Source organism: Caloenas nicobarica, chromosome 7 (genome assembly GCF_036013445.1).
Source record: "Caloenas nicobarica isolate bCalNic1 chromosome 7, bCalNic1.hap1, whole genome shotgun sequence".
NCBI lineage: Eukaryota > Metazoa > Chordata > Aves > Columbiformes > Columbidae > Caloenas > Caloenas nicobarica.
In genome coordinates, this window is record NC_088251.1 from 12,061,986 (window position 1) to 12,076,845 (window position 14,860).

At 42.5% G+C, this 14,860-nt stretch overlaps 1 protein-coding gene across 1 annotated transcript in view; it reads left to right on the forward strand.

Annotated features, from left to right (window-relative positions):
* The window catches only part of SORCS1 (sortilin related VPS10 domain containing receptor 1), a 288,127-nt gene extending 284,128 nt beyond the window's left edge, over nt 1–3,999 (forward strand). The window contains exons 25-28 of the mRNA XM_065638462.1: nt 577–682; nt 857–1,017; nt 2,333–2,451; nt 3,758–3,999. Coding sequence (XP_065494534.1) covers nt 577–682; nt 857–1,017; nt 2,333–2,451; nt 3,758–3,814 — 443 coding nt within the window. The 3' untranslated portion in view covers nt 3,815–3,999. The remainder of the gene's footprint in view (nt 1–576; nt 683–856; nt 1,018–2,332; nt 2,452–3,757) is intronic.
* The last annotated feature ends 10,861 nt before the right edge of the window (nt 4,000–14,860 follow it).

The window sequence follows — 14,860 nt, forward strand, 5'->3', positions numbered from 1 at the left end:
AGGAGAGCATAATATGTTCAGAAGAGTAGGAAGGGGATAAAGGAAGCAACTGAAAATGTCAGAGGTGTGAGGACAGGTTGCCATGGTAAGTCATGGATGCTGAGGCAGTGTCTGTGGAGGGCAATGGACTTCTGGTCACAAAGGAAGAGGATAATGGTAAGCATTACTACTTCAGTAAAACTGAGGACTCAGTTGCTCATTATTCACTATGCATTGGGAGCTACCCAGGCTGGCTCTAAGCAAAACAGAAAGTCAACATGACAAGTTAGCCTATGGATAGCTCCAGGACCATAGAGAAAACACTAGTTTTGGTACCCAAGTGACCTCATTTGCAACTACCTTAGGTAATTGTCTGCAATATGAGAGACTATGTTTCAGGCAGTCCTCTAACAGGCCAGAGAGGAGAGGCCTCTAAGGAGAAAGGTATGGGGCTTCACATCAAGCCGTAGGTTGAGCACCCCAAGTGGCCTGAACCCAAGTTTCTTCCCAGCTGGATTAAAAAGGGAGAGAAGCCCTGGAGATGGGTGGACAGATGAGGCCTGGGGGCAGCTCTAACCTTCTCCTCCTCTGTTGCAGCTCCCCTGGTGGACCTCACTCCCAGTCACAGTGGTTCAGCTATGCTGATGCTCCTCTCTGTCGTTTTTGTGGGACTAGCTGTGTTTGTAATCTACAAATTCAAAAGGTATGATGCTCACTGAGCCGTTTCCTTCTCCCCATTGCTGCCTTTCACTGAGGTGTTTGGGTTTTGTTTTGCTGGGTTTTGTTTTTTGCAGTGATTTGTTCCTTGGTTTGTAATAGCTGATGCTCCGTCATCTGCTAGAGTACCCCACAATGATGGTTTCTGTTGATGTTTTAGGAAGATTCCTGGCCTTAATAGATATGCACAGATGCAGAATGAAAAAGATCAAGAGATGGTCAGTCCAGTCAGTCAGAGGGAAAGCATACCTAATGTCCCTCAAAGTGAGCTGGTGAGCCCTCAGCAACTAGTAGATGAGAAGTTGGAAGTCCAGCCCATAGGTAAATAATTTGCAGCATCCTGCAGCTGGTCAGACTCTGACTTATAATTGGCTAACCCTTTTCTCAGCCTCCCTCTTCCCATATTCCTGCACACTCCTCCCATCCTCTTCTGCTGCAGCTTTAGTTTTACTACAGGAAATCTTGCTAACTCTCCCCTCTCCCTCACTGCCATGTAATGAAAGGGAGGGGAACAACTTCAGGCTTTTTCTCTCTTCTAGTTGCTCTATGTAGATCCCCTCCCCTTCTCAAAAACCCTGCTGGCACTTAACTTGCGCTATAAGGCAATTAAATTTATTTTGCTGGGGCTGATGTAGTTGTGGGGCTAAACCCCATACCTGAGGCATATCCAGAACTTCAGCCACCCTCACCTGGAACATGGAGGTGAGCAGGTGATTTGGTAAGTCAGATCTAAAAGCTAAATATTTGTTTATGTTTTGACTGCTGTGGCCTTTGTGTTGTGCCAGACCTTGTTGCCAGCAGCAATGCTAGCCTGGCTGATTGCCAGGAGGATCCAGCAAAACCTGGGATCTCGGCTCGGTGTTGGACAGCTGGCTTTGCCCTCAGGCTGATTACTCACATAGGTCTTTGTGGCTGGAAATTTGCAAAGCAGGATTTCATAGGACCTAAATTGGACAGACTCGAAGTGGGCATACTGGGTTCAGTTACACATTTGCTCATGCTTGTATGTTTTCCATTATCCTCACTGTAGTAAAAGTCTTGGGATGGAACAGGGAGGTTTCAGCCTGGGGACACGTTCTGCTAAAGCCAGCATAGCTCAGCTTCACTTATGAGGTGACAAGTCTGCAGGCTCAGACTTAGAGGTACAGTATAGGACCCCTGCAGATAACGACATGGACCTGGTTTAGAGAACTGCTGTTGTGACTCAGATATGAGTGAGGCATAGTCACAGCTGAGATCCCTTATTCTCACGGTTTCATCAGCTTAACCAAACCTTAGATCCTACCCAAAGACGTCTCTAAATTGTACGGGATGTTTGCTAAGGCAGGTTTGATGTCGTAGCTACTTTGGAGTGGGAGCAAGGGCAATTAAAGGAGGGAATGTGATGTCCTAAGATTGTGGCCAATGAAACAAACTGGGAGGAAAAAGAAGAAAGTCTCTTGTTGAAACTGATGTCTAAGCTGGAACCCCTCCTGCAATCAATACCGATCTCTCCTCACCTGTTCACCAAAGAGAGCTCTGGTAGCTATTAAAAGCTTTTAAGCAGCTGTTCATCAGCAGACCTAGACATCCCTGCTTAGCAGAACACAGGATGGAATGAGGGGACCAACCTTCCCATGTGGTGTTCCCCATACAGAGCAACCCCAGGCCACAGTCCAGAACCCAAGGAAAGGAAATGCAACCAAGGTAGTCTGGACAGAGGACTTCCAAAAGGCTTGTGGATCACCAAGAGGTTTCAAGCCAAGACCCGGAGCGGTGGGTCCTAAACTTTAACAATTCTTTTTTCCATTTGTTTTTCTTTCCTTTTCCCCCAGAAGCCTCCAAGGCAAAATTGATGTAAGCTGCTAAGGGAGAAACACCCAATTTCAGTTAGGAACTCTCTTTCTGGAGTTTGAGATAGGCTTTAAGCTTCCCCTTTCTAAAAGAATGTAATGACTTTCATTCATGCTGTTCCAGGGGTAGGGAAACAAATGTTTTCACAGGTCACTGAGACCAAAGTGGCAAGAGTCAGTCACCTGCTATTCAAGGTATCTTCAAACCTGCTCTTGCTGGTGTTGGAAACTAATCCTTTGAAGCCTCTAGGATAAGAGTAGTCAAAAGCCAATTTTGGGTTTAGGTTTTCATTTGGTGCAAATATAGCATTTCTGGCTTTCTACAATAGCTAGCATTTTGTGTTTTTCCACTGTGCTGCTGGACACTGTATTGAACCAGAAATTGGCCTTTTATAACTCCTTGGTTTGCACCTGTAACCACACTAGCGAGTACAAAAGGTAAACGTGTGGGATACACAGACTCAATTCTCTATGAAAAGCAATCAGTCCAACAAACTTCCTAAGAGTATTTTTCCATCCTGTCAGTAAGATGAATGAGGAAACTGAATCACAGCTTGTTGACAAAATGAAAAGGTCTGGACCTAGGTGTGAACAGAATAGAAAGTGCATAGGCTCTTCACTCTCCTATACAATCAGCTCATCTGTTTCTGGAAATCAGCAATTTCTTTTTTAATGAGTTTTCTTTCTTTTGGGAAAACAAAGCAAGACTGTAATTGGGTGTTTCTCTTCCGTGTGCTTGTTCAGAAGCCAGGTTTTTTTCATCCCTTTGACTAATATTCAGGGATCCTTCCTTGGAGGAATCTGAATGAATGTCCCTGGATCATTTAATTTTCTCTCCAAACTCTGGCAGCAAACCCCCATATTTTCTGGATGTGAGTGGTTTAGGCTCTTCTTTTGCGAATGTAAAGCTTAAGGTTATTTATGAAATCTCCAACACCTTATCATTGCAAATGAGTTACACCTTTCCTCCGAGGACCTCCACCCCTCCTTTCCTCCACCCCTCTGCTCTGGCCTCTCCCACTTCTGTTCAACATGAGTGAATCATCTTCATTAGCAAAAGAACAGGACATCACCTTCAGTGTTTTGAATGACAAGAAAACACTTCTGGGAAGAATGTGTCAGTCTGAACAGCTGAATCTCAAACGCCAGCAAGGTGATACCTTCAAAGATCTTTCTTGGCTAAATGCACTTGTTATTTACTGACTCTTTATTTTCTTTCTTTGCCACAGGAAGTATTTCCACAGCTGCTGAGCCCCAGAGCACAAAAGAAATCCCTACCTATGTAAATGGTTGAATTGAGGACACCAATATATATCTATAACTAAAAAAAGAGGAGAGCTCACTGCATTTGGACTTTTAAATTCTTCAGATGACAAAGGGTTTTTAGCTTTAAGCCTGTGCATGTGGACATTATACTGAGACCATAGTGGAACTGCATTGTACAGGTGTTCAATTTTAGTGGGGGGTGGGGGGAGAGGAACTGGTACCACTATTCACTCCTGCGGCCCTTCCCCTCACCCCTCCACTGTCTTTTTTTTTTTTTTTTCTTATGTCTCTAATTTGTAGAAAATTCATAATGATATAGGCCAAGAATATGCATGGGGGTCTCTTCTTTAGGGAGAGGGGTGGGCTGGGATGTGGGGGGACAAGGGCTGGGGGGAGGCGGGAGGGGGCGTTTATGGTTCTTGGCTTTAGATTTAACTGCTCTTTTAGCACTTTGGGCTGCGGGAGGGCTAGCCGCCCCAGCAGACTTTCATAGGACACACAAGAAATCACACTGGAGTTTCAAGGCACTGAAAATATTCTTGGTCAGTCTGGTTTATGTCTTTCTTTGGACTCTGCCCTTCCTTCCTCTATCTGCAGCTGCTGCCTGTGCCCACGGCTGCAAGGCTGAGCGCGAGTGTGGGCGATCCCAACTGCAAAGCCAGGCTCTTTCTTAAACAGCTTTTTTAGCCTACTCACACCAAGGCCTCCCTCTGACAGCACTGTTGAAAGATAACTTTTTGCCTCCTAACCTTGAATGGAACAGAACTAGCATGCATTACAGGTGGGGAGGTCTGTCCATACTGCACTTGTAGGAGGTTATTGCCAGCACGAACTTACACTGTACTTTGTACCAGCCTTACACCTTCAGTTTTGGCTAAGAGAAAGCCCTAGTAACACCCTCAGCTGCATTTAATGCTGATGTTTGGATTTGTCTGGGGAAGTCCCAGTAGACCTCTGCCTTTTGGGAGTCAACCCAAGGCCTGTTAATTTTTTGAAAGACACCTTGTCCATAGAATAGGAAACAGGGAAAGGTCTGTGTGCAGTTTCCTATGGCCTTCTCGGCAACCCCCCGTGGTTGTAGATCTGCAAACTCCTGCCACTCTGGGCAGAGGAGGGGGAATAGAGGAGCATTTAGTTTGAGATTGTTGCCATGCGTTTTGAGCCCCAGCACCACAGGACCACTCTTGGACTAGATCTGATTTCTTACCAATAACAGAAGCGCGCATTTTACACTGCAACTAGAAATGAGGCTGCAGAACATGTTCACGTAGACTATGCAAGGGAAGAGCAGGAAAGCAGGCTTAGCATATCTCCAACAAGTCCTCCCAAGACACTGGATATCTGGCCGAAGCCTAACTTGTGGTTACTACAGCTGTTGATTTCCCACCAAATTCAGGTAAACCTGGCACCAGGATTTTGTTTTGAAGTGCGAAGAGAGAAAGACCGTAACCAATATATATTTAGTTAACTGCACCAGGTGAAGGCAAAGAGAGGCCAGTTCAAAATCAGCGTAGCACACTCAGGAGGCACCCTGATTCCTGACATGAGTGGGCTCTGTTCAATAGACATTGCACAAGGCAGCCTGAGTCAAAACCAGGAGATAGCAGCGTTGTTGTCATTGCCCGGAGTCCTGGGGCGGGGGTTTGGTGCTGGTGGTGGGTTTGAATTTCTGTTACAGATTGAGCACAAGCCCAAATCAACCTACTTGCTGGCAAAGAAAAGAAGTGATACCAAGTGTAAGAACATTAGACCCATAGTAGTTAAATAATAATCACAGTAAGTCTTCTGCCTCTTTCTGTAGTTTCTCTGAAGACACCAGAAACACAGGAGTTTGTATGGCTTTGCTATTGTCCTTGCAATTAGAGCTTTAAGAAAGATGGGAAAGTTTTGGCAGCAACTATATAATATTCCCCACTGAAGTCCAACATTAGCCAACTTATTTTTATAGTAAGCCAATCAAAAAGTTTTCTTAGTGTTGGAACTATTTCTAATTTTAAAATTACTTTTTTGATGTACTTTTTCATCTTCTGTTTCCCTTTCCTTAAATACAATGTAGTGTAATGTATAATTGCTATCGTTTATTGCTTTTACAGTCATATTTATTAAACAGATTATGTCTCTAAATGAAGGCTGGTGTTTTTGTTGCTCATTTTAGCTCCCACACTGGGATCACTAACACAGTAGGGAGTTGATAACTTGAAAAAGAAAGGGTAGTGGGAGTAGAAGTGGGAGAGGGTGGCAACAGTGTGCTTCTGAACATATAGTTCCTAGAGGCAGGATGCCGATATCAAGGTAACTTTCTCAGTCCTCACTCAAAGTGCTTTATAAAGTGAAGCTTGGTACTGCTGTCTCTATTTTATGGATTGGGAAGCTGAGGGATGTTGTTTTTCTGATTTCCAAACAGGCAATGGTAGAGCTCTGAGCAGCGGCCTGGAACTCCAGTTCCATTCCCTGCCCATGGCTATCCTTCCCCATAAAGTCCCTGTTAAAGGTTCCTTTAAAATACCTTTTTTGACTACCCATTTGCCAACACTGATGAAAGTTTAAATTATTCACATTGCTGATTAATCAGGTTTTACATGTGAGGAAAATGAGGCATAGGAAGTTTCTTACAGCTTGGCAGATGACAGTGGATATATGTTGTTGAGAAAAAGAAAGAAAACACAGCTTCTCTGCTTTTCAAGTCAGGATGCAATCACAAGATCATTCTATCTCTTTTAACTGGCTCATTGTTCAGTTCCCTAGCCTTTTTTGTACCCCTGGCATAAGAATGTATGTATGCAGTATGCATGTATGTATGCGGTACATAAATAGTTGAAGATCTGGGGCTTATGGATTGTCAACAAACAAGGCTGTGGTATCGCATGTCAAGTCCAGGAATGATGAGTTTGCTTATTGGAGGAGCGTGTAGTTTTCAAATCCTGGGCAAATCCCAGTTTAATTATAATTACCAGGCTAAAATGTTAAAGCAGAGATTGCAACCTTTCTTCACCTGGATGAATGGCTGGAGCAGCCATGGTGCAGGTAACTCAGAGATGTGTGTGTAGATGGAATCTCCTTTTATAGTTGAAGGGCCCACCTGAATTAGCAGGCATCTGTTCTGCCCATACACAGTAAGTCTGGTTTTGGGAAGCATCTCTAAAGCATTTTCAGATCATTCTCTTCAGCATGTTTTGCGTCCTGAGGCAGAGACTGATTGTTATTTGTCATCGTTGTTTTCTGGTTTGTGTAACAACACAGCAATTCATTGCTAATGGCTGAACACTGAAACAATAAACAAAGAATATCCCAAATACTTATAAAATCCAATATGATTTTTTATGAGGATATTATGCCTTGAGAGAATAAAAAAATGTGTGTTATCCTTTGTCAGAATGAGGAGGGAGTTAAAATATGGTTAAAAACTCCAAGTGTTTTCCTAATTTGATGTTTATTCTCTACCATCATCATCAACTGCCAGAAAACAGAAATATGGATGGGACAGACGTATTGGCTTCAGAGAGATTTATACTTCTCCAGCTAGCAGAACATTTGAGCCAAGATGCTGGGTTGCCTTTCCTGGAAATCAGTAGGTGTTAGTGTTTAAATACGTTTGAGGATCTGGGCCTTAAACAATTGCTTGCTGTTAATATGTGGCTACGTTTGATTGCTTAAGCTTTTGGTGGAAAGCAAGACTCTTAAAACACTTGCTGAAATGCTTATGCAGATGAAATGGGAATTTCCTGTGACCCTAAATGAACCCTGTCTTGGTCCTGTCAACTTCTGCTGAGAATTTCTGACAACTGCATTTAGTCTGGTACCTAGAGATGATAACAAGGGATTAGTATTTTATCTGTGTGCTGTCATCTCTCATTGAATGCATGGAAAGTTTCCTTGCCACATTATATCTCTGGGTAAATTCAGTGTTTTAAACAGTACCCCTGATTGCAGAGCTGCCGTGTTCATGACGTTAAAAAAGAAAACTGTGTTCTCCTTCAGTTAATGAGATATTGTCCTTGCATTTCTCCATGAAACAGAATAATAAAGCATGTGAATAAATAATACTTGAGCTAGAACAGATCCTTTTAGAGTGCTGGTATGATCCTGGCCATAATACCCAGAAGAAAAGACTGAAGTCAAATTGTTTTCTGATTGCAAAGATCAAAGTGCTATCATGTACCAAGTCATCATCCTAAGAGATTTGTTTCATCTGCAGTTTTGACTTTAGCTTTTTCTTTTCCCTTATTTCCTACTGGGGAATATGGCCATTTATTACTGTTCATTTTGCAGAAAGCAGGACCTAGAGGAGATCTGTGCTGTTATGTATTCCTCAATGAGAGAATTTCAAAATGTTTTCCTTGTTTGCATTGCAATACAGCCACCCCAATGCTGTATGCACATGGGCGTTAGGGGTGACATTGTAACTGGATAAAATTAACAAAATAATGGAAGATGTTTTCTCACCTCTGAATCTCACATTGTAATCTTGGGCCGTTTTGACAAGTGGACCTTAACCAGACCTTCTCTTTATGAAAAAATCTCAGCACTGTGTGAGAGAGCTCTGGATGAAATGGACAGTCCAACATCTAAACAGCTCGATATACTATTAATGGCTTGAGTCCTAGGAGGAATGAGATGCATGGGAGACCAGCCAGCCTTCCAGGGCAGTAGCTCCATGCTGTTCTGCCTGTGCAAAGGCTTGCTATCTGCTGGGGTAAATTAGAGAGATTTGAAGTTTGTGCTAATTTATGTTGTTTTCTCAAGGAATTTTATGAGCTTTTGTTAGCACAGAGAGTAGCAGGACTAAAATACATCCAGTCAAATATTTAACCTTGACTCTTAAGTGCTTAGAGAGCAGGGCCATGCTTGAGTTTTGTGTAATGACTCCCCACCAAGCTACAACAGCCCAGCCATGTGTCAGCAGAATAGGAGCCAGACATCTGTTGGATTCCCTCAACTTCTCTGAGTCTGTAGCATATCCAGCCATTGTGGACACAGGTACCACTAACAGTAACCAGGATACTGCTTCTGTTGTGCTTCAAATTAGTTGTATAGAAGGATCCCAACCAGAATCATTAGTCCGACATGCAAAGTGCTGTATCCACTAAACTGCAGAGAAAATAAGATACAAACCCAAAGTTTTGTAGTTTTAACACTTTTTTTTTATGGAGAAGCCCTGAGATACGAAGATGCCAGAGAAGAAATGTAGCAAAGCTGTTGAGAGTCATGATTGCCTGTCTTTGGTACAACATAGATGCAAGGAAAACCCCTTGCTTTTTCTAACAAAATCCTCGTTCAGCTTTCTTTAGACGAAGTTGGATACGGTGGTGTTTCTAGGACTGCAGCTACCCTGGCAAATAATGGCTCCCCAGCCTGAAAGCGTGGGCCATTTGTGCCATGGACCATGTCATTCCTTAGCACGCCCCCACAGGCAGCTGGAGGGGAGAGCTCTGAAGCATGGATTGGACTGACAGCTGCCTCCCTCTTGCTGCTTGCTGCAAAAAGATGAATAATGCATGCAGCACATTTAAATGTAGTGTTAGAAAGTGCTTTGAGGGAGAAACCCTTCTATTATTAATCCTGCATGGGAGGAACATCCTTATTCTGTCACTGCAGAGAAAGCCTGAACTGAGGGGCTGAACCCTCATCTCCACACCAGAAGGGTCTGGGATGCAGCGTGTCTCCATCTCTCTGCATGTGCGGTGCACTCAGGGCTGAGGGTCCCTCCTGGAGCTAAGGTGGTCTCAGTCCTGCGCTTGGCATTTTGGCTGAATCTGGAAACCTTCCTTAACCTCTGTAGCAGACACAGATATTACACAGACTGCCCATCCTAAGTGATTCCTGCTTGATGTCACCCCAGGTGAGTGGATGAGACCCAGCACTCTTGAGAAGGGGATGCTGTACATCATGTGGGATATTTACACCAGATGTTTCACAACCCGTAACCCTTTTTCTCACTTCCCACACCCACCTAGTCCCACCCAGGGAGTGTGAGATTCAAAACAGTGTAATAATCCTCCTTCAAGCTCCCCTGAAGCCACAACATGTCTGTAGCAGAGACCTGAGGTTTTCTCTCTTCTATGTCCTTATGGGTGAGGTGAAGCTGTTTGTTCTGAGCTGCAATCCACTGACCAGCTGCACCTCTGTGTCTCTGCGAAGCGCTTGCTCAAGAGACCCAGAAGAAGCACTAATAAATGTACAACCAAAATCCTTCCTCAGACCATGCCACAGAGCCACAGGACTAGAGAGACTGGCCTCTGAGACACTGATTTCTTGAACAAAATCTTGGAGTGGGCTGTTCGTGGAGCAGGTATTTCCCCTGCTGCTGCATTGGTTTGTGTAGATAAAAGTGTTTTCCACTACAGATGAAATTGCAGGAATATTGTTTGGTTAATTATTTATGTTCCATTAGTGACTAGAGGGCCTGGCACTCTTAACAGTCACAGAATGAAAGAAAACTTGAATCCAAAATAATGTGCAGTTCAGGGAGGAAATTTTCAAAGCCACGGAAAGCAGTTAAGTTTCCCAGCTGATGTTTACACTTTGAAAAACATTTTCTTAATGGACATGAGAGAGACCATTTGTGAGTCCAGAAACTTTTCCTCCTCACTTGAAATCCTAAAATACAGAAGTCGGGTTATTAATCCCACTTGCCTGCCACATATAGCTAACCCTGAGCCAGGGTCAGAGCCTGCGTGCCCATCTGAGCCTGGATGTGACCGCGGAGGAAAGCTCCAGAGTTCGGCTGCCGACAGTGCCCCATCAGAACGGCTGACCTGCCGATCTGCATTGACCAATTTTTCATTATTGGGATTATATTTTTTTCCCCTCATGTCTTCATGCCATGTTGACCTGAAAACACCACATTGCCTGCTGCTGCGGGCCTTCCTCCCATTTCACGAGGGTACCCAAGGAGAGCCCACAGCCTTCAGCTGGCCTCGGTGTTTATCTGTAAAAGAGTAGCTCTTATTTCCTTTGCCATGTTTTTTTAAGATTCCTCAGCCCTTTGATACAGTTACAAGAAGAGCTCGTTTCTGCTAAGGCACAATCAGGGTCACTGGAGTTAACTTCAGGGGAAAATAAACACTAGTTTATTTTCAGTAACGCTTTGTTGCTGAAACTTCTTGAGCATTCAGTGTCTGTTATGATGTAGGAGGATTACATTTAGCAACTCTTAGCAAAAATGAAATTCTGATCATTCCCTAGCAATCTATTTTGCTTTATTGTTAATCTAAACATTTTTATTAATTACAAGCAATTATTCTTTTGCAGGTAATTATTGCACCCTTTTTACTAATTTCAAAGAATGTTCTGGTTTCAAGGAGAGGAAATTTACCTTCAATCCTTAGTTTTATTTGAACTTTTCCTTCATCTATACAATACTTCTCATCATTATTCTTTTTAATTGAGATGGTAATGCAGAGGGCAGCCAACATTATTTTGTTGACTTGTTTGAAGTAGATTCCAAAAATAGATTATTGTATTTTCTCCCTTTTGAAATTCTGATTTTCACATTGTGCACAGCAAGATACTAATGTGCGTTTTTCCAGAACTTGCATAAAAAGAAGGCCCCAACTCTTCAGAAACATAAATAAGAAGGAGAAATCATGAATATTTCTAGCTCTGAAGTTGGATCCCATTTTCATATCTCACAATCTTTTCCCCAGTATTCATGAAAAATTATGGACAAATTAAATGACAGAGAAGCTAAGACTTGAGCACCTGGGGAAATAATAACAATAAAAAGCTCTCTTTTTTTCTCCTTTTTCTTTTTTACTAGATGATGCCTGAAAGAGCATTAAAATCATGTCTGCAGAGATCTCTACCAGCTATCTGCAGATGCGTGCTGGTTGGATTAGCTGGACACTCACCAGCCTTTGATTTTGGCATCTTTGAATATTTCAGTGCTTTTCCAATGGACTGTAAAGTGTACAGTTAAAAGGAGACTTTTAGAAGCATACAGAGGACCCCTTGTGTGAGTTCTAGTAATGTTTTTCAAAGAACTAAAAAGGCTTTCTTATTCTTGAAGAACAGATGAATTGGAAAGATTTGTTACAAGCCCAGCCTTGAGAGACCATCTGAGTTGTCAAGGCCCATTGTCATCCAGAATTTGGCAGCGGACCTGAAAGATGAATGTATTTACCTTGTGATCATTTCCACTCACATGGACTTATTGCCTTATTTACAACCTGATCCTGAGTGCTTCAACCCAGGATGGAAAAACCGTAGGAGTAAACTCCACTGCTCAGGTGCTGCATGATGTTGGCATCTATGGAAAGAAGGGAAGGAGGGAAGGAAGGATTCTGTCCTGGGAGCTACCGTTCCCTCCTGTAATTCAGAGGAATCCCTTTCCTCAGCATCTTGCCAGACGTTGCTCTGATGCGATGCCCTGAGATGGCAGGGAACCTGGTGTGGTGGTTCATGTGGTCCATTCCCATCCTACACCCCGATGCAATCTTCCTCAGCCTCCTTTGTCACAGGCATCATAGCCGAGCAATTCTCAGCTGGAAGAGGGGCAAAAGAGAGGGAACGGAGAGACGTGGCAAAGGTACAGGGTTTTGTAGCAGACTTGTATGGCTATGGAAGGACCAATGTCATTTTAGATAACCATTGCAAACCCTCAGCTAAGGTAAGGGGGTGAAGGCAGTGAATTGTATGGAGAACAGCAGCAGGTCCGGCTGAGGAAGTTCAGCTGAAATGGTTCTCAGGAAAGTTCCTTTAGCCAGGAAGACTTGGAGGTGCACTCCCTGTTGGAAGGGCTGCCTGGAGTTCAACACCCCTTATTCACCTAGCAGCAACCCTATTAGCTAATAATTTGTGCCACAAATTTCTCACACTGTTGCAAAGTCTCCTCCACAAATCTGTTCCCAGAGGCTCCTGCTGAGAAGACTCCTTCCCTGTCTTTCCAAGCTGACCTTCATTTATTGGTCATGAATTCCTAAGAGAGCAACACTGAGGAGTGTAATGCAAAACCCTCTCCACATACATTGGAAATACCTCATCGCTGTGTTTTTAAAACTAGATACCTTATTTTTTCCAAAATAAAGTGACATGGGAGACGCCTAAACAAACCCCCAAACAATGTCACATTCTTTTCTTTAAAAATATTACTATTATATTAAGAAATCAGAAACTCTTTTTTTCGTTTGCTTGTGTTTTTTTTTTTTTTAGTAAAACTATCCTCATTTTTTTTTTCTTTTTCTTTTTTTTTTTTTTCCTAAGACAGGATCTTAAAGCCTTTTAGAAGATGCAACAAAGAGGAAAAATAAAAGCCCAGTTCCCTTTATCAGAAATTTTTACTCTTAAAGACGTCAGACTGCCTCCACTTCTGAATCTTGTTCAGTTCTTAAATACCAGCATATTAACAGTTTGTAGATTTTGAGTTAAGTAATACTATTACTATGAATAATATGTATAAATGCAGCCAGAAGGTTCCTCCAAGAAAAAAACTCAATGAACATTGATGATGATTATTAGCAATTTTTTATTTAATTAGAGTTCTCAGTTGTTGAAAACGTGGCCGTGATTATCATATTAAGCAGTAGACACATTAATTACCAAAAGACGACTCTGCAGGTTACTACTGGATTGAAGCTAGTAAAGAATCTTATTCTTAATTAAATTCACTAGAATATTTCCTTAGCCTGAAGACTCATAAATAGATCCTGTTTTTAAAATCCCTTTCAGCCAAATAGCCACTTAACTAATTTCAAATTAAATATCTTAGTCAGGATTTGAAATTACTCAGTCTTCTCAGGGAATTGCATTTGAATATTATTATAAATCACCTAGGGAAATGTTTTCTTCCCAACTATGAAAATTTTTTAAAAAAGTAAATAAAACCTTATTTTAAATGGAATTTTAATTTATTTTTCTAAAAGTGAATTCAGCAGTTGGCCACTTCGGAAACCAGCATTTTTCATTTACCCACAGAATGTAAGCACTAAGCCCTCTTCACATCAGTACTTCAATGCACCTAGGTCATAATTAGCAACATCTATATCTTTGCTTTTCACAAATCCTTTGTTACCACTGGGAATCAAACTGTGTCATCTCTTTCAATGAAAAGTAAATTTTTCAAAGAATTAGATTTTTCTGAGAGAAGAAACCATAACTGTACACACATTTGAGGGCAATTCTGCCAGTCAGTTTCTCCAATATTTTCACCCAGTTTTTAGTTTAGTTTTAATATGTTATCTCCACCAGAATGGAACATCTCTGTTTCTCCTCAGCAAGATTTTTATTCACCAGAGCAGAACACAAGCAAAAAATGAAGCTATTGCTATTGCCGAGATGTTCACAGCAGCCACAGCATTTGCTGCAGAGGCTCTAGCAGTGTCTCTCTGACCACTCCCTGCTATTTTGAAGTGCAGCAAAGACACTTGAGCTCTCAGCCTGAGATCTTTTCCAAAATAATGAACCATAGGAGGAATCTTCTGGATCTCAGCGCTGCAGGCAGTAGGGCTGGGAAGCCCCTCCGGACGAGCCCGCGCAGCTCTGCAGATGCTGTTCTCTGCTGTGGGACACACTGGGGCCAGGTCTGCATCGATGTGCTGACACCAGCAGCGCTGGGAGCTGGGGGAAAACACAGACAAGTTGCCACAACTTGTTTTTCTTGTCTATGGATGTTTTCCCCCAATCCTACATCTCCTATTGGGGTTATATCACAAGACATCAGCCAGCAAGGACGGTCCAGGATTTCAAGAAATGTGTTTTTATAAAGATGCTCCTATGGCATGTGGACTTTGTAGGTAACCCAGGCTCATCCTGGTTTCAGATTTGCCCACCAGGGGAGTAAGGGCTCAAGGTACCGGCTCTTGCTCATACCCCTGTTCTCAGCATGCTCCTGCTTCCAGGCAGCAGAGTGATCAAGTGTTGAGTACCAAAAAAACAAAGCAAAGCAAATTCTAGTCCAATTCCTGCTCTGAGCTTGGTGACGTCTAGATGAAATAGGAAATTTTAGAAAGACATCTATTCTTAACTAAAGCATTTGTGTCTTTTTGGTATAAAGATTCACTTTCAGAAGAAAATTGATTAGGCAAGAAAATAAAAAGTATTCTACAGGGTTCTGCAGACCTTTCTCATGA